The sequence below is a fragment of the Drosophila obscura genome, unplaced genomic scaffold, assembly GCF_018151105.1.
Source record: "Drosophila obscura isolate BZ-5 IFL unplaced genomic scaffold, ASM1815110v1 contig_150, whole genome shotgun sequence".
Classification (NCBI taxonomy): Eukaryota; Metazoa; Arthropoda; class Insecta; order Diptera; family Drosophilidae; genus Drosophila; species Drosophila obscura.
Window position 1 is genome coordinate 7,284,054 of NW_024542736.1, and position 20,197 is coordinate 7,304,250.

The 20,197-nt window shown below is 49.2% G+C and overlaps 2 protein-coding genes across 2 annotated transcripts in view; one reads left to right on the forward strand and one right to left on the reverse strand.

Annotated features, from left to right (window-relative positions):
• Nucleotides 1-9,276, forward strand: part of LOC111066827 — a 60,894-nt gene extending 51,618 nt beyond the window's left edge. The window contains 8 exon segments of the mRNA XM_041596402.1: nt 3,735-3,938; nt 4,009-4,256; nt 4,259-4,927; nt 4,994-5,125; nt 5,192-5,634; nt 5,715-6,715; nt 6,717-8,132; nt 8,206-9,276. Of these exon segments, the coding sequence (XP_041452336.1) occupies nt 3,735-3,938; nt 4,009-4,256; nt 4,259-4,927; nt 4,994-5,125; nt 5,192-5,634; nt 5,715-6,715; nt 6,717-8,132; nt 8,206-8,934 (4,842 nt within the window). The 3' untranslated portion in view covers nt 8,935-9,276.
• Nucleotides 9,277-10,293: 1,017 nt separating this feature from the next.
• On the reverse strand, nt 10,294-20,197 carry LOC111066981. Its single transcript, XM_041591700.1, has 6 exons — nt 16,892-20,197; nt 13,693-16,560; nt 13,494-13,615; nt 13,020-13,412; nt 12,381-12,982; nt 10,294-12,306 (listed from the first exon to the last, which is right to left on the reverse strand). Exons 1-6 carry the CDS (start codon nt 17,675-17,677, stop codon nt 11,528-11,530), a joined length of 5,550 nt encoding a protein of 1,849 aa, XP_041447634.1. The 5' UTR covers nt 17,678-20,197; the 3' UTR covers nt 10,294-11,527.

Here is a 20,197-nt window from a genome sequence, read left to right on the forward strand (position 1 = left end):
TTGCTGTGTTTTTGTCTGGTACTGGAGCTGTAGTTGTAGTTGGGGGGAATTGGAGTATCGAGCAGCTACATCCAAAGCGAAAGATTGCCTCAAATTTGCATGAGTTGGCCTGGCCTATAAAGCGGCTAAGTACAGGCAGGCAGGCAGGCAGGCGGCACACACTCGTACTCTCCTATCGTATCGTATCGTATCGTATGTGGGGGTTGGTTGCCTAATATGCCACCAAAATAGCGGGCGGGTGCTTCACGTTGCAGTGGCAGTGGCAGTTACAGTTGCCTCAACGGCAACAGTTGCAGTTGCAGCTTACAGCAGTCTTACTCTGCAGTTGTGCAGTTGGTTGCCTCAGTTTTTTCCTGTCGCGTCGAGACAATGGGGCACGAATATGGCACAACACAAAGGCAAGGCAAGGCAAGGCGGCTTACAGACGGACGGGCTAAAGCAGATCAGTGCCGTGATCGTCGTCGTTGATCTGCATTTGTTTCACTTTTATTATTATGGCCTAAAATGTGTGCCTGCTCGACACGGGGGTGTGTGTATCGTGTATCGGTATCGGCCGGGAAATCAGTTTACTTTATTTTATTTTACTTTGTACTTTTGCTCTCTCTGTCTACGACAACCGTTCACCAAGACGCTTCAACCTCGACTGACTGCAGGCAATTGCCTGTTGTTGAATTGAATACTTGGCTGAGCGCCCAAACGGTTGAAAGCTTTGACTCTGGCTCAGAGTCTGAGTCTGAGTCTGAGTGGATGCGAACTCGTTTGTCGTGCCTCCGAAAATGTTCAGCTTGAGCGCAATCTGCTCACCCACTTTTAATTGTACTAACTAGCCAGCCAGCCAGCCTGTGTACTAACTGGCATTGCTCTGATCTCCTCAGCTCTGCTCTGCTCCAATCTGGCCAGCCAGCCTGCCAGCCTTACGCAATTTCCAATTGGCCGATGAATCACAGTTCGCCGGCGACAGACTTAGACCCTATTCTCCTCTCCTTGTCGCGCACACAACCTTCGCGCAAATTGCGAATCCAACGCTCAGGCCATTAAGCGACGCGAAAGAACAAAAAATCAGCAGACAAGACCCGCAGCAGCAGCAGCTTTTAATTAATCATGTAACTATGTTTTTCTATATATTTTATATACAATGTGTCTTTTTTTCTTCTTTTTTTTTTTTTGGCACTATTAGAATGTTTTTTGGAGGCCTTTCATTTTTTGGTGGCTTTCGCTGCTTGGAGTGGAGCGCATCAAAGTGTCGCGAGTGACCTTGTGGCACAGAGCTCTGCCACAAAATGTCTGCCTGCAGTAAGGAGAGAGAGAGAGAAGCTTCTGCCACGATTGTTGTTTTCGTTCGTCTCCGATGTGGGCCTGCATTTGAATGCTTACTGATTTATTTGGTGCTGGGCCCATGCCATGCCATGACCAGCATATGTTCAATTAGCCTTGTCTGGATCGGATCGGCAAGCGGTAGCCAGCAGCCAGAAGCCTTTTCTCAAGGCCTCCCACATAAATCATAATCACATTAGCCCAGACAGCACTCCTCTCCGGTGTGCCCCAAGGCGTGCAGAAACGTCCGCTTCCCCCATGGTTAATTGCAAAAATAGATATACGAAAAGAGCAAGAGCGTACACAAATTATATAAAACGAGAAACAATTATTAATGGCAAAAGTCGAGCTCGAGCCTGGTCATTACGCATTACGCATTACGAACTCTGAGCCAAAGCCGAACAACTGACTAACGAGGCGGCACAAAACGCCACCAAATTGAGTGTCCGTGCAGCCCGATCAGTCCGCCCGTCCGTCCGTCGGTCCGTTTGTCTGTAATTGATAAACTGGCCAAAATGAACTGTCTGCGGCGGTGTCTTGACTCTCTGTCTCTCTCTGATAGACTGCCGTCGGCTTATTTACTACAAAAGTTTATTATTAAACAAGAAATTTATGTTGTTCACTTCCAGTCACTGAATGAAAATTGCATTTAATAATCGCATATTTTATTTGGCTTTTTGTGTAACTTTAATTACGCGCTAATAGGTTGAATGTTTGCGCCGCAAAGTGTTGACTGGAAAATAACTTTAAGAACTGCCCGAATAAATGACCGATTAAATGTAGTCGTCGCAAGGTTATGCAATGCGCGAAGGCACATTAAATCAATGTCCAGAGAGGCTGATCAGAGAGCAGATCAAATTATGACAGCAGCCAGCTCAGCTCAGCACAGCCGAACCGAACCGAACCGAACCGAAACTATCCAAAGTGATTGATGTGCGATCAAACACTAATACATAAGCTAGAGGGCGAGCATTTAATATCTCTTAATTATGCCAGGCTATAAATTGCGTAGGATTGATCATCACAAAAATATGCCCACAAAATACTAAATAAGATTTATACTTATAATTTTTACTTTATCCTGGCAGGGCTCGTTCCATGCAAGGGTATTCGTGGCTTCGGCTTGTCCAGCTCTGGCCCCTCCTGCCCCATTGTGTTGTGTGTTGGCTTCTAAGTCAAACGAATATGCTCATGACGTGCTCTCACATTTTAGCCAGATCCGAGCAGAGCAGAGCAGAGCAGAAGGAATAAAAGCCATAGGCTGCTTTGGCCGGGCTGGGTTGCTTAATTTCTGTTTGGCTGTTGTTATTATTGTTACGTGGCTGGCCTGGGCTTGGGCTGGGGTGCCCACTCGCAGAGTTCTTTAATGCGGCCATAAAACTCGTGGCCTGTGTAGGAAGTGGATAGTCAGTCAGTCAGTCGTTGACTGCTTGCCGTTTGCTGCTTGTGATAATTCGAATTGGGGCCTGAGATTGCGGATTATTGAAAAGTTTTTTTTTTTTTTCGAGGCTGGGCGACCATTAAAACTAATTGGCGAGGGGACGGACTGTATGTACAATATAGGAATATGAATATGAAACGCGGTATCTAGAGGCTCTCACTCTGTCCCGCGATGTGTGCTGGTTGACGTGTGTGTAGTGGATGGATGGATGGATGGATGGATGGATGGATGGAAGGGGTGGTGTGGTGTGGGGTGTGGATAGACAAGGTAAACAATGAAAATGTCTATGTCTAACAGCCACAAGACACATCAAGTGGCAAGACCCTTGACAAGGTCAAGTGAATTGATTTCACATTACCCGACGAGGAGGTACCCGTGGCCCGAGGCAATGGAGTGGCAGATCAAAAAAAAAAAAAAAAAAACCAACCAAGTTTCATTTTAATGATGTGCCAGATTCGGGCTCCTACACGACGGCATCATTTACACGACAACACTTGAGATGTTGTCGAGTTTGGGATCTGATCTGATCGGTTCGTATCGGATCGGATCGGTTTGGATCTCCCTTTTATGGGAGAACCAGCCATTGGCGCGAACTTGCCTGTCATCTGCTACAAATCAGCTGTCATAAGCCAGCCAGCCAGCCAGCCAGCTTTTAGTTTGGGTTTGCTTTTACAATCACTTTCAAAAACCCCAAACCAAGAGCCAAACAATTTCTGATAATGATCATTGCAACTCAAACAAAGAGGAGGCGAGGAGGATGAACAGCAGAGGAAGAAGAAGTTGCCTCCAAATTGCCGATTGAGAAATTCACAATTAAAAGTTGAACCGCGTTGAGCAGACACTGTGCCTGCCTGCCGTTCACCTGCTGGAGAGGTGGCGGCGCGGCAGAGCCCCATGTTATTAGAATGTACATCATTTTAATCTGCATTTGTATCTTTTGCATTAAAACTGCGGTAATTTTGTGTCTTGTCTTTCGCAGGTGGTGCGCGCGGCCAATGCGAAGCAGAGCGGCTATGCCGTCGAGGTGCTGGGCAGCATAACGCAGCGCTATGGCCAGCTGCACGGCCTCCTTCAGATGTCCGAACTGAAGCTCACCGAGCAGCTGCGAGAGTCCAGCCAGCCGGGCCAAATGGAGCTGAAGAAAGCGATGGATATGCTGAATGGTTACGAGGCTGTGATCAAGGTAAGCGAGTGGACAAATTGTGTGTGTTATTTGTTTATTTATTTATTATCTGCTACTTCCATGGGCACAGCAACTGCAGCAATTCCTGGAAAAGGACACGACGCCTGTCAGCCCAGCGCCAAAGGATTTTTGGCTCAAGGAGCTGTTGCGTCTGACCAGTGAAAATCTGGAGAAAATGCCAAGCTCCGTGAAAGTGAGCAAGGTGGACGGCAATCCCTATCGGTATTTACAGTGTTCGGTGTTCAGTGTGCCCAAAAACATTTATTCAACTCTTGTGCATATTTTTTCAGCTTGTCCGGCGGTTGCCTGGAGCTGCACAAAATGATTGAGAAGCATTTCGAGTGCGACTACATCGACCCGCGCATTGTGGTGCGCTTCCGGTCGGAGCTCGAGCGCAACAGCAGCAGTGTGTCCAGCGCGAATGGCGCCAACTCCTTCTTCCAGACATCGAGCAGCGGCAAGGAAAACATGTACCAGCAGCAGGCTGTTATTCACCCGCGGATGCGTGCTGAGCGAAGTGATCCGAATCCGAATGCCAATAGCCAGAACCAAAATCAAAAGCGTCGCCCGATGATTAATTATAGAGCAGCGCCGGCACAGGATAACGAACTGGAGCGAACCTTCTCGGCAATGGATATCAGCACGAATCTAAACGAATCAAAGGGGAATACCAATGCCAATACCACACGCCCCACCGACTGGTTCAAGTCCAATGCAGAGGTGAGTGTGCTTGCCATCAAATCACCCGAGGACTTTTACGTGCAGGGCGTTGAAGCGGCCAAGCAGTTGCGCACGGAACTGGACTCGTATGTCCTGACGCCCAGCTCCACGCCCGTGGACATTGTGGTGGGCCAGCACTACATTGCCTACCACAAGGACGAGGATCGCTTCCACCGCGTCCTTGTCAGCCAGAAATTGACAGAGATACCCGACACCTATGATGTCTTTCTGCCAGACATCGGCCTGAATCTCATGGTGCACAGCAGCAAGTAAGTGAATGAGTGAATGAACATCTGTTGAAATATCATTTGAAAATGATTGAAATTCTTTTGCAGCTTCCATGAACTTCCTTATCGCTTGACCCTGTTCCCCTACGCAGCGGTCCACTGCAGCCTGAGCGATCTGAAGCCGAGGCTTGCGATGTGGGATACTCGGGCCAGTACCCACTTCAAGATGGTGCTGAATAAGTAAGTGATGAGTAAATGAATGCAGATCTGACCCCCGTGCTGACACCCTGCTGATTCCCCCTGCAGGCATCCCGTACATGTGATCGTAAAGCGAGCCCTGTCGCATCAACATCACGAAGTGGACCTCATCACCACCAACTACAAGGCCGATATATCTGTGCGCGAAGCCTTTTTATACGCTGGACTGGCGCGTGCTCGTGGTGGCTCTGCCGCGGAGCTGGAGCAACTGATGGCCCCAAAGGCCCAACGCATTCCCAAGACTAAACAACAAATCGGCGATGTGCTGATGATACAAATGCTTCATGTGAATCATCCCCAAGAGTTCTATGTGATGCGACACGACTTAGAACGCAAGCGCGCCGAATTGGAGGACTCGCTGAGGCGTACCATGGACTGCATGGATCTCGACAATCTGGAGAACATCTTTGTGGGGCGGCTGCAAATGGGTTGCGTGATGCAATTGGAGGACCGTTGGGTGCGCGTTTGCATCGAAATGTTGTTGAAAGATGGTGAGTGCAGTGCAGTGCAGTGCCCGATGAGGCATGTGAGCGTGAGCGTGAGGTGCTACAATTATCGTTTCTATTCGTAGGGTACGTGATAGTTCGACTCGTCGACTTTGGATCCACGCAGAAGGTATCCTGGGCACAGCTGTTCGTGCTGCCCAAGGAAGAGAGAGAGCAAAGAGAGCTGAGCATCAAGTGCTGTCTGGCCGATGTGGAGACTCTGCAGGCGAACGACTACTTGTGGACGCCGGAAGCGATCGCTGCGTTTAAGCAGCTCACCTCGAATCCCAAGATGCACATGGAGGTGATCAGCGTGCACGAGGATGTGTACCGTGTGACCTTGGACGTCATCCGTTCCAGTTCGGAGTCCCTTAGCGTTGGTGTCCAAATGGTGGCCCTCGAGCACTGCGCCTCGAATGGCGAAAGTAGCCAGCAGGCTGACGTTGCCCCAGTGAATGTCATGCCCCTCGATGTGGACACCCGCAAGTTCATCGAACTGCAGAAGGACAGCGTGCCATTGTCGCCGCTACTGCCAGACAAGCAACGCAAAAAGCATGTGCACGTTGAGCTGCTGCATGTGCGCCATCCAGACGAGTTCTACGTGACCCTGCCCAGCTTCAAGTCCTCGATACAGAAGCTCCAGGAGGATGTGCAGGCAGACGCTGCCGATCGTTACCAGAACAACCCCATCAAGTTCGACTGGAAGGAGCGCGACATGTGCTATGTGCAGGTGCGGGCCCAGGGCGACTTGGCGGCCCTCTGGCACCGAGGCGTCGTGTTGCACGTCAACCAGCCGACCAATGAAAACGATCTGCCACGCTACGAGGTACAACTGCGTGACCTGGGCGAACTGGTGCGCGATGTGGAAAATGTGAGCCTCGCCACGGTATCCGAGGAGCAGCAACACATCGCTGCCAGTGCCCAGCGCTGCCAACTGTATGGCCTACGACCCAAGAACGAACAGTGGACGGCGGACAACATTGATTTCTTCAAGGACCAGCTACAGGCCTACGATCAGCTGTACTCGGTTAGCCATGGCAGGCACGGCCAGACGATGAGCGTCGTCTTGTATGGCTCGCACACGGTTAGTCACGGGCCCCTTCACACCGTCGCGAACCAAGTTTGTCAATATCAACGAGACACTCGTCCTCGCCAGAGTGGCCGAGAAGGATCCCGAGGAGGACTACCAGATTGACAAGGACCCGATGCTAGATGATGAAACAAACAAGTCCAGTGAGGAGCTGGCAGCGCAGTCGCTAATGAACGAAAGCGAATATCTAAAGACTTTTGAACCAAAATTGCTTAAAATCAAGCCGGCCTTTGAGCACTGCGAGGGTATGCCACCGATGCAGCTTCTCATGGATTTCGGCACATCCTCACCCACCACAGGACAGGTGAAGCCGCCACCTGGCTGGATGACGCCACGCCCGTGCAAGAAATCCCTCTACACTGGCATCGTCACGAATGTGAACTACGACTGTGACCCCTATATGAGCCTGGCCTCCGATAAACCATTCACGGAGCACATGCGCGACCTGCTAAAGAAACGCTTCAAACCGATGATGGAGCGTCGCGGTCCAACCACGACCACCTATGTCGTGGGACAGCCGGTGCTGGTCACCTATCACCTGGACAACGAGTTGTATCGTGGCATTGTGCAGGGTCACAAGAGCGCGGGTGGTTATTCGGTGTTATACGTGGACTACGGCAACATTGAGACGGTATTGGCGGAAGAGTTGTTGCCATACGCTCCATTTCCCCAGCTAAATGCACTCTGCTGGCTGGTGACGATTCACGGCGTGCGGCCCAAGCGCGGAAAGTACACCTTGATTGAGATGGACACCGTGCACAAGAAAATTGTTACGCAAGTGTGCAGCGTGAGCGTGAAAGAGCACTGTGGACCCAAACAGATACCGTCCTGCCAAATAAAGGTGGATTCCGTGGATGTAGCCACCATGATGTTGCACATCGGCATGGCGGTGCCAGTTGACTCACGTGTGAAAGAAAAAGGCATTTCAATGCCCACGCCGACTTTGGATGCGTTTAAGGTCTTTGACGAGCTGGAGACTTTGGCTGCGGGTGGTCCAATTATGTCGGCTAAGACGAGGCCAGAGCGGCGGGTGAACGACGAAACCCATTCAACGGCCCAGTCTCCGCCGGTCAAAAAGAAGTATAATGTAAAGCACACGAATGTACAGGGTTTCGAGTTCGATCGGGACATTGACTGCCGACAAGCGGCAGATGAGCGTCAGCCAATCAACATTGGGACACATTTCGATAATTTCGATGTCGAATATGGCGATGGCATGAGCATGGACCCATCACGCCCCCAAGATGCCGACAGCACTGTTTCAATGGAATTCGAGAATGCCGACATCGACGAAGGCATCGACAATGAGGATGATGAGAACGGGGATGACGACAAGGAAACATGCACTGAGGAGAAGCCAGAATTTGGCGTTTGCAAGGATCAGTTGTTTCGCCGCATTCAGCTGCGCTATAAGGTATTTATATGCCCCCCTTATTAGAGAAGAGGTCACATTTATTTATAATGCTTTTTACTCTTTTACCCCAAAGACTATGAAGAACAACGCCAGTTTCGCACCACTGGACACATCCACAGTTCGGTCTCTCTATGGCGGCCAGGGCTCCTTCAAGTCACACATTTTGCCGGCTGGAGTGAAAGAGTTCCAGTGTACCATCGACTGCCTAATCTCAGCTACTGAGCTGCAAATTTCGCCAAGCCTGTGTGAGTTCACAAAACGTGATATTAGCCTGGTCCAGGAAACAAGCGCCCTGATAAATAAGGCGGCGCCACTGCATCCGTTGCTGGATGCTTTGTGTCTGGCCCGCTACTCCAAGGATGAACTATGGTATCGTGCGACTGTCAAGGAAATTCACAAGCCCACTAAACAAGCCACCGTATACTACATTGATTTCCATGACACCGAAACGGTGTCCTATGCCCACCTGAAGGAGATGCCCGAGGAACTGTTTATGTTCCCGTTGCGTTCGTGCCGCGTCAAACTGCACGGAGTTAAGAGGAACCAGAAATTCGGCGAGAAGACCGTTTATCAGGCACTGCAAGCTTGCCTCTGTAATTATCCTGAAGTGTTTGCCAGAGTTCACTACCCCTCCAACTACCACGCCAGCAAGTGCGATCGTTCCGAAGCAGTTTTCGACTCATCCAGCGAATCCATTAGAGATGGTCACAAGCTGATCGAAGTCGAACTCTTCGAGAATAAGAACTCGACAAAGCGACTGTATGAACCATTAATTGAAAATTGGATGTTCCTCAAAAAGTGAAAATAATCCAAAACATATATAAAAAACTCTCACCTTTCAACATCATTTTGAATATGCGCATTTACTTAATTTTCATTATAACATAAATTAATATGTATCGAAGTTTTCAGTTTCAACATTCTCTTATTCAATTGACAAACAATCGGAATTATTTAATTTTTGTCGTCTAAAAAAACGAAAACAGGTTACCACTTTGTACTCTATCCAATTCATAATTTTCGAAAGCATTTTGAATATGCGTCTTCATTTAAATAAGTACATAATTGAATATGTATAACAATATTATTTTAATTTTTGTCTTAACTCATCAAATTAATAAACACACACATTCTTATAAAAATTCCAAAATTATCCGAGTTATTTTATTAAAACATCACTTCCCGTTGTCGTCTAAATGGGGATCAAATCATGCTTTTTATACACGGTTCTCCAAGAGTATATGACTAGATTCGTGTGGATATACCCGTCTTTTTTAACGCACAGATATCGTAGACTTAGAGTTAGAGAACCAAATGAGGGGGACGGACAGAGAGAGAGAGATGTAACGGACGAAGCTCTATGGAAACGGCTAAAATTTTTCAGGTCCTAAATAAAAAACTACAACAATAGCTTATTAAGCTCTCATTATTCATGGCTAAAATTATTATTACTCCTTATTATTAATCCTCCTACTATTCAAATAATCTCAAAGTGTCGCTCGCACTATATTGATGGGTGAAATTTAGTTTTACCACGAGTGTATTTTCTGATGTTTTATGGCTAAGTCGATTTCTATCATTAGCCAATACCAATTGAAACAATACGCTCGCTCTATTGTAAACCATACTCGTAATTATTACCTCAATTGATAGTTTCTATCTTTGCAAAAATGTTAAACATATTAACGAGTACAAACTAAGATAGGGTCCCCTTTGGGAACACCGCGTGTGTTGGCTTCGTCATATCTGTTCATGTTTTAATTAACTTTAAATTATCATTTAAAATTAATTAATATCCATGTACCTTTTTCAACGAAACCGAGACATTTACGAATGACTAGGATATACTGGCAGGGAAGGTATTGGATGAAATTGGAATTTATATTGAAAAGAAAAACCAAATGCCGTTCACGTGCAAACATTATGAGTTGATTAACTTGACATCGCCATGAAGAATCCCATGTTGTCATTAGTCAGCCAAGAGGGCGAGGTCAACATTCACCTTTCTGAGGTCGTTGGCATTGGTAGCACAGTTAAACCTGAGCTCTGGTTTTTTTTCTCCGGGATGACTGTGGAAATCGTAAAGGCTCTTTAAACGGAGAGTCACCTCATTAAGTTTTTGATTAAAAGAAAAATATAAATAAAATATATACGCGTATGATTGTTTTGTAATTATCCATAAATTGAATTTATTTCCTCCATAGAATGGGTTTCTTTCCATTAGTTCTCATTGAAATTTGTATGTAATTTGTAAATATTTTAAAATTGTTTGGTTTTCATTTTTTTGTGTTTTTTTTTGTTTGTTTGTTTTGTTTTCGTTATCATTATTATGCATGGTTGCATGGTATTATTATGAAATTTCATTTAGACTTAATGTTTTGTTCACTTAATGCTAGAAATTTTAACTAATTGATGCTTTAAACCATTGAAACAATCCATTAAAATAGCCTAGAGAAGTTGCAACTACTATAAATCAAGAATATTCTACGTACATCGAAATTGTTTATCCAATATGACAGTTGTGTTCGCTTACGTTCGATTTGCTGGCAGAGAGTAATCTCTTCAATTAGAAAAATACAAATTATATAACAAGTTGTTAGATGGGATTCGTTTTCTGTGTATGTATGTGTGTAGGTATGTCCTTCGCTTCGAATGTGCTCAAGTTTGGAAAACTCGAAAGTTTTGTAGAACCAATTGTGGCTAACTTAAATTAACTATATGTGGATTGGGGCTTCGCCTCCCGCAAAACCCATCGATATACATACATAAATGAATAAACCTATTGCGAACTAAATTACAGAAACTAAATGGTTTTTGCGGCATAATAAGTAATTGATGTATACTTATACATATGTATATTGCACTGACCTAGGTATGCCATATTTTACTAAAATGTGTTTAAAACTAAACGGGATTAAAGCAGGCAAAACGATTCCGCCATTCGCATGCCTTTTGCGTATTGGGGGAAAATGGTGGTGGTGGTGGGGTGGGGATGCGGATGGGCATGGGGGGGGAAAGGAAACACTTTACATTTAGCTAAGTTCTTAAACCACATCCAAAATGTACGATTAGTAAAATGTTGTTATTGTGATAATTGTTTTGTTTTGTTTCGTTTGTTTTGTCTGTCTGTCTGTTGTATGTCTGTTTTTCTTGCATTTCGAACAAGAAATTGTTTTTCTTTTTTGTTTTGTTTTATCAAGAATTGGCATTCGCGTATGTAAACTAAATATATAATAGTTCGATAAGTAATACTAATTTGTTTTGTTTTGCTGTTGCTGTTGCATGATGCTTTTGCATCAGCAGAGACACACGTAGTACACACAGAGAAGAGTCATGAACAACTACCTAGTTAATGGTTATATTAGACGTTAGTTGTTAGTTAGATTATTATTCATTTAGACCTCCACGGTGAAGGGATCGCGCGAGTGATGGATTTTCAGATGCTTGTTGTGATTGGTCTTGGTGGTGGAGCTCTTGCCGCATATGGTGCAGGTGAATGGCCGCTCGCCCGTGTGCATGCGACGGTGCTCGATCAGATAGTAGTGCCGATGGAATGACTTGTCGCACTGGTCGCAGGTGAACTTCTTGGTGCCGTGGTGTTCGCGTCGGTGCCTCATGTAGTTGTACTTTCGTATGAACTTGCAGCCGCAGTACTCGCAGGTGTACGGCTTTATCTGTTTGTGTGCGTTGATGTGGTTCTTGAAGTCCAGCTCTCGCACAAACGCCTTTGGGCAGTACTCGCATTTGAACGGTTTCGCCGTCCGATTGGCGTGCACCCACGAGTGTATCTTGAGATTCCATTTGGTGGAGAAGCTCTTGTTGCAGATGGCGCAGTCGTACTGCGGATCCGTCGAGTGCGTGGCCATATGCGCCTTGATCGAGGTCTTGGCAAAGATCTGCTTGCACATGGGACACTCCATCGGTTCGGCGTAGTCGAACTTATCCGAATGCGCCAGCCGTATGTGGCGGCGCAGCGAGTTGGCATGCACGAACCGGTCGCAGCAATACGGACAGCACTTGGGCTTCACATCGTGCGTCTCCTTGTGCCACAGGAAGCGTGCCTTCGACGGCAGCACCTCGCCGCAGTGGCACACGTACTCCTTCTTGCGCACCATCACCTTTGTGTGACGCTTGCGATGCTGCGTCAAATTCGAATACCGCTTAAACTTTTTGCCTATCAATCAAAAGGAAGCATTAATTAGAACAATTCGCTATGGCTATGGGTATGTTTTTGAGGCGCCTACTCACCGCATATCTTGCATTTGAGCGGCGTCTGGCCCGTGTGCATGCGCATGTGCTCGACGAGGGCGCTTCGCACGACAAACTTCTTGTCACAGACATAGCAGCCAAACTCCTTCCAGCCCAAGTGGCGCTTCAGATGCAGGGAGAAGTTCTTCCACCTGTAGAATTTCTTGCCACAGGTGAAGCACTCGGCGGGATGCTCCGTGAGATGTGCATCGTAGAGCTTAACGGAGGGAAAGTCGGTGCGGCAGACATAGCACAGAAAGATGGACTTCTCCATCGCCTTCTGCTCCAGCTCGTTGAGGTTGTTGTGCTCCTGTCCCAGCTTCGACTCGTTGTAGGAAATAAGCATTCGATATAAAGCCGCCAATTTGGCGGCTGGCGTGGTCATCGCCAATGGCGGGAGTGTCATTTTTTGGTCCAGCTGACTGGGCGGCTTGATATCACCATCCGCTTCGCCATCGCCAATGCCCAGCAGCTGGGAATCTTTGACATCGGTCAGTAGCTCGGGGCTGGTCTCAATCTGCTCTACATCCGGCCTGTCCTGGCACTGTTCCTGCTTGATCTTGACAATGCCATCTTTGGAATCCTCTTGTACACCTTCATCGCTACCGTTACCCATGCCAACGCCCAACGCCCGCATGCATGAGCAGCTGCTGCTGCTGTTGCTGCTGAGACGGTGGTGGGGGCAACATCGATGCATCACCGATCTGCGGCTGTGTGCAAATCAGACGTCGATTCTGACGCACATAGTTGTGCTCGCCAATCATGTGCGCATTCCGCTCCTTCAGCTTCTCGAAGATGGCCTCGCAATGCGGACACTTGTAGAGCTTGCGACGATGCGGCTTGCGCTGCGCCAAAGCAGCCGAAGCTGCTGCCTCCGCCGCCTCAGCGGCAGCCCTGGACGTTGATGCGATTGGTGGACCAGCCAGCAATGCCGAAGACGTCGAGGAAGTGGTGGCTGCCGGCTGATCATCGATCAGATGACTCTTTCTGGAGCTCGAGGAGGCCTCGTCGTCGACAGCATTAAAATCGAATCTGCGAAAAAAACAGTTTCAAGCGGAATATGTAATCTGGCTATGGATGATGGGCTCGAGCAATTCAAAACGCTGCTCTTACCGCTTGTGCTCCCGCTGCTGAGCGCTGAGATCCTGCACCGGATAGTAGTCTTGCCGCCAGTCGGGATTGTAGCCGCCAGTGAACTGATTCCTAAAGTATCGCTGTGATATGTCGCCGTACACCTAAAAATGCATACAATTTATTAGAAATATATTCATTCACTGATCTGTGGGAAAGATACCCTCCTCTGCGCACTTACCGACTGACTCCACGAGTTCTCGATGTCACAGTTGCTCTCCTGCTCTGAGATTTCGCCCTTGGCGGGCATTTTCTCATCGGTGCGTATGTTGAGCCCACCCACGAGGCTGCTCTCTGTGGCCGCGCCAGCGAACGACGAAGATGTTGTCGATGTGGAGGCGGATGCTGATGGCAGATTGCTGCTGCTGCTCAGCTGCTCCCGCTTGCACGCGTCCAAATCCAGATACTTGACATCCCCATCGACGGCCACACTGCAGCAATCGACTGCAGCCAATGCGGCATTGAAGTTGGTGGGCTGCGCCCCTTCATGGTTCTGGTTCTGGCTCGAGGAGGATGCTCCCGCTCCCGCTCCTGCTCCGACTGCTGATGCTGCAGCTGCTGCCTGATTCTGTGGATCGTGATCTTGATCTGGCTGGTACCAGGACTGCAGCGACTGCGTCTTGGCCACCCGAAACGTGGCATTCATCGAGTCGTGATCCATCGCCGAGGAATTGCTGGAAGAGGAGGCCAAGGTGGCTGCATTTGTGGCATCGCTGACTCCGTGCTGCGTATGTTGCTGCTGCTGCTGCTGTTGTTGGCGGCCAAAGGGCGTGAAGTAGGCACAGTTCGCGGACGTTGTGGCCGTGGTTGTGGTCTGGTGGTACAGGAAATTGAAGTCGTTAAAGGAAGCGGCAGCTGCTGGTGGCTGCAGCGATGCGGGCAGCGATGGATGCACCTGCGCCACGGATGAGGCGTAGGAAGACGAGGAGGATATCACAATTTCGTCCACCTCCAGATTGTTGTCCGGCAGAATGTACTCCTCGCCCGGCTTGGCTGGGCCCGCCTTCGGCGCCCCCGTGCCCGTGCTGCTGGCAAACACAGAGCCCGCGGAGGGGAAACCAGAATTGGCATTCACCACAAAGGTGGTGCTGGAGGCGGTGCCTGCGAGTGTCGACGGCTGCTTCGAATTGGCAAACTCCAGCAGCACCCGAGCATCGTCATCGTTGACCGTCGAGTGCTTTCGTGTGGTCAGATGCTTCTCCAGTATGCTGCTCGACGGCATCTCCGTGATCTCGCTCTTAATGTGAACCAGCTCCGTGGCGGATTTTGATATGGATGAGGAGGTGCAGTTGGATGCTGGAGGATCCGCGCTCGAGGAAGATGGGGTGTCAGTCTTTTGTTTTGTTGTTGTTGTCGTCGTCGTCGTTGCCGTTGCCGTGGCCTTTGGTTTGATGACTAATTTCTTGGGTCCACGAAGCTGGGCAGGAGTCGAGAACCGCTGAGGTAGCAGCGTCGTGGCCTCAACCTCGACCTTCATGGGCGGCGGCTGGGTGAAGTCCTCCGTGGCCGCCGACATGGCGCTGGCCATGCGGATGACGCTGGTTGTGCCACAGCTCTGCTCCAAGCTGGGCTTATGCTCCAGCAGCAGCATGGGATCCGTCGCATCCGACATATGCCCCTCCGCATTGTCGTACTCATCCAGGGGCTCCTCCTTCTCCACCTTGACCAGGGGAATGGGCGCCACGGCGGCAAATGGCCGAGAGGTGCCGATGCGACTGGATGCCACAATGTTGCCCATCAGATCGAGGTACTCGTTCATGTTGAGCGGCACATCGCTGAGCACTGTGATGCGGTTCTTCTTGGACTTGGCATTCGAGTTCGAATTGGAGTTCGAGGTGGAGTTCGAATGGCCATCGGCCAGGGTGGACGCGGTGGCGACTGCGGCCGCCGCCGCCGCTGCACTGCTCGTAGATGGGGCCGTGCACAGAGGAGGCGGTACCACCGCCTGCACCTCCATCTTCGTCTCCGGCTCCGAGTCGCTCTCGCACCCGCTGCTGATGCTCATGAACTCCTCGTCCGACAGATGTTGCCGCGCGGTTTTCTTGGAGGTTCGCTTGGGCTTTGTCTTGCGCGACTTTTTCGTTGTTTTGGTCAAGTTGCGGCAGCGGCTGTTCTCGTCCCGCTCATCGTCCCCATCCTCCACATGATCGTGCTCGTCCTGCGGTGCCGCCTCGTTCTCCTCATCATCATCATCGTCCTCGTCATCTTCGTCGTCCTCGTCGTCGTCGTGTATGTGGAGAACACTGGGAGGCGACTGGTAGATGCGCTCGATCACGGAGAACTCGCCGTCCTCCTTTTCAACGCACTCCACAATATGCTTGGGCGTCTCCTGGACAATAAAGTCCCCGTTATCCCGCTCCAGATAATGCGCCACTGGCGACTCTGCATAACGCAACACCGAGGCGGCCGATGCAGACGCGGACGAGGGCGAGGAGCTGGCAGCTGCCGCCGCCGCATTGAGCAATGCGCCAAAGGGAGAATTGGTCTGACGGCTCCCTCGACCAGTCGTCGATGAGGAAGTGGAGCAGCTGCCTGCAGCAGATCCGTAAGCCTGCAATGTCACCGCCTGCTGCTGCTGCTGCTGTTGCTGTCTGGGGGCGGAAGTTGTAAGGGCCACTGGCATCGATGACTGCTGTGCCTGCTGTTGCTGGTGGTGATGATGATGCTGGTTCTGCTGGTGCTGCGCATGCGCCTGCGGTGGCAGCGGCGGTGGTGGGGGATTCAGGAATACTTCCGTGTGTGCTTTGCCGGTGTGCTTGCCTCCAGCTACTGCTGCAGCTGCTGCTGCTACTGTTGCTGTTGGGGCCGTCGACGGTGGTGCCAGGGTTACGTTATGATGAACGGTCACATGTTGCTGCTGCTGTTGTTGCTGCTGCTGTTGCTGTTGCTGCTGCTGCTGGTGCTGGTGCTGCTGCTGATGTTGCTGCTTGTTTTGGTTGTGCTGAGATCGTATTTGACTGATGGCGGCTCCATAGGCGGGAGGAGGTTTCTGGTGCGGTTGCGTTACTGTCTGCTGCTGCTGCTGTTGTTGCTGCTGCTGCGTGAAGAGCTGCCAATAGAAAAGGAAAATTTGTGTGAGCGAATCTCAGGAGAACTACAAATGACAGGAGGCAAACCATTCCCAAGACATTGAAGTACAAACTGAACTGTGTCTGGGGGGAACTTGCGTCTAAAAGAAACGCCATCGAAATTATATTCTTGAATCAAATGCTTCCCCAAAGGAAGGGTAAAGGTTTTTCCATATTTCTTGATTTCTTGATTGCGAATTGAAAATTTCTTGAAAATATGCAACTAAAAGGGGAGACTGGTGGAATGGAATGGACTTGAACTTAGTTGAAACTTTCAGGGGCAACATTCAGGGCAATGTTTCTGGCACTCACCTGCAGCGGCGGAGGGGGCGGCAGCGTGGTGGCATAGGTAAACTTCAGGCCAGGATGCTGCTGCTGCTGCTGCTGCTGATGGGTAAAGTGGGTCTGTTGCTGCTGCTGCTGCTGAGGGGGATGGCTGCTCGCGAGGAAGTGCTGCTGGGGCACCTGTGGTATCACCAGAGTGGCGGTCGCTGTGGCTGTGCTGGTACCACGCGCGAAGCTCGTCTGCTGCTGATTAGTGTAGCGATAGTCCGTGGTGACCAGCGGTGGCTGGTACAGTGCGGTCATTGCGCTGTTTGTGGTGGGTGCGTTGTTGGATGTGTTGTTGGCTCGCGCCTCAGTCGTGGGCGGTGCGCATTTCAGTGCTTTCATCGGTGGATTGCTCAATTTGCTGCTGCTGCTGCTACAGCTATTGCTCGCTGAGGAGGAGGAGAGTGGAGGCGGCTGCAGGGACGCCGTGGATGCATTCGAGGCTGATGTTATGGGTTTGGCTACCGATGAGCTGGCGGCCACAACAACTGGTTTGACATCAGCCACAGATGGCGACGATGCCGAGGAGGCGGCGGCGGCGGCGGTGTCTTCGGAGCCACCGGCATCTGCACCGCCTGATGCTGCTGATGAGCCATTGCCCAGCATGGCCGCCGCCAGGGCATTGCCCATGCCAGTGTTGCCCACAATTGTCATCTGCACCAGCGCCTTGATGACCTGCTCCTTGGGATGAGTCTCCAGGTGGTCGGAGAGATTCATACCCGCATGCAGGTACAAGGTGCACACGGGGCACTGCACGCTGTCGACCATGATGGCGGCCTTGGGTCTCTTCCTGCTCTCTCTCTGGCTGCTAATTCACTCTGGGACGCTCTTAGACTCTCTCTCGTCGCTTAATCGCTCTCTCGCTCTCTGGGTTCCCCCTCAGAGTCATAAAACAGTGTGTCCTGCTTGCTTGGCGGTAGTGGCAGCCATCTTGCTCAATCCTTGAGATCTGCGAGCGAGTCGGTCAAGCTGCGAAAAGAAATTGAAATGTGAGTGCCAATCCATACAGCGAGAATACCAATGCCACCAAGCCCAAGCCCCAGCTGTTGTCGGATATCTGCGGCCTCCGGTAAGCTGATATCCAAAGAATGTGCGGCGGCGGCAGCGGCAGCGGCGGATCGTTTTTCCCGGGGAATGCGACAAGCGTAATCTGCGTAAGCGTGATTGAGCGTAAGCAAGCAGGAGAAAGGGCCCTGGCTGCTGAGCTTGCAGAAATCACATGAAATTGAGATCTCAGATAAGCTAAGGCCGAAACGGACCAAGTATGCACTTGCTCTGCCATGTGTCAGTCCGTTTCCATGGAACTCAATCAGTAGTACCCTTCCAAACCTATTTGCATCTATTACACATTCTGTTAGGTGGCAAGAAAGGACTGACTGACTGACTGGTGGAGCACAATTTCTTTGGAATGTATTGTAGGTGTTCGGTTGCACCAGCTAGGAATGCTTTCGAGGTTCTACCATGCGTTTACTTAAGTAAATTAAAATGTCAACATTCTTTGATATTTGATAATTAATAATAGTAATAATAGTAAAACAAAATCGGTTAATGGAATTTCCAAATCTCTATTTCCTGAATATATCCAAAGGGTGAATATTTCACTAGACTTGAACTAACTGTAAGATAGGTGAGATCAGCTTTAAATGTATGTTCAGCTGTATGTTCATCATACAGCTATACTCAGGCGACTTTAATGCTTTTATTTGACGCAAAGCATTCTCTTGCTATCAGCATATTTGTGTGCTGCTTTCTCGTTCGCTCTGCCTGAAAAATCAAATGTAGTGAGCGAGAAAAAAAAATCGAAATTTTAGGATCTGATTCAGTAAAAAAATGGCTGTATTTGCATCGTTTGATTGAGAAAGCTGAGACACTGATTCCAACAGACCGAACAAATCGAATACCGAATCACACTGAATCTATTCGGTTGCCTCTTGTTTGAATTTCCAACCCAATGTGTAAAGTCTTTAACCTGGAGAAACATGCATGCCTCACAGCCAAGCATCACTTTTAATTGTTTATTTTATTTTTAAAACAAACTTTTGACACTTTTTTTGTTGTACTTTTATCCAAATTAACAGCTGTTTGGCCGGCCAGGCTCTGCTCTTGAACTAAACATCTGTTCAAAAACTAATCGGAAGAAAATCTGTGTCGTTGCAGCCCATCGAAATTCCTATTGAGCTTCATTTTTTGTGGGTGTTTTTAGAGACTAATCCCGAACGCCAGATTATTTTAGGGTTGAACATACAGCACTGTCATGATAATCATGATAGTGATAAAAAGTCGATAAAGGAAATTCTCTGAGAAAAAAGTCCCTAGAAGATAATGAACCAAAATCAAGGGAAATTTCTACACAGATCGAATGAAGGTAGTTTTAGAATTTGGATTTTTGTTGAGTATTCGTTGGTCAGTCCATTGTGTGGACATGAGACATGACACCGGGTCGCATGGGATGAGAGCAGCAGTAGAGAGTAGAGTAGAGGTACAAGGGCTGCCATGCGCAAGCTGGACGCAAGTCAGAAATGGTCGATTGGAATCGGAATGCCAACCAGAGATGTGGCCGACAACTTCTGGAACAGCTTTTTTGCTCAATGAACGGGGCAACGATGACGGCAGGGCGAACGGCCGAGGATGTCGATGGGCAGCGTCAGAGTCTGAGGCAACGACCCGGCCCAACTGTGACGATTGCTGTCGTTTTGGCTGCACTTGTGGTCTGGGAACTTTTGCTTTTATTTATAATATTTGCTCATTTTTCCGGTGCAGTTAAATATGCATTGTTATCTGAGAACGGGGTCTCGAACTGGGGGTCTACTTGTGGTTCTGCAAGGGTTGCTGTTGCTGGTCCCGGCCAATGGCAGGAGGAAGGAGTAGGACAGAGGACGGGACGCCAAGGGCTGCACATATACTCGCATAAACAGGGGCAAATAAATGTCTACGTCTGTTGCTATTGATTTTTCCTTTGCAAAGGTTACACACACTTTGAACAAAAAAAAAACGGCAGCAAAAAGTGCGTAAGAGTATCCCCAGCCTGGAAACCGGTGCGGGCGACCACTAAATTAATGATGAATGCACTTAAAACTAATTCAACAAAGACAGCCCAACCGAACCGAACCGAACCGAGCCGTCAGAGCAGAGCAGAGGCGTCTGCTGCTGCCTGGGGTTTGTCGTCGAACCTTTTTCTGCTGGGTGCAGACTGCTGTGGTACTATGTGTGTGTGTGTGAGAGAGTGTGTGTTCCCTCTGTGTGCTCTTTTGTGTGTCTGTCTGTGATCTTGCCACTGGCTTAATGTCT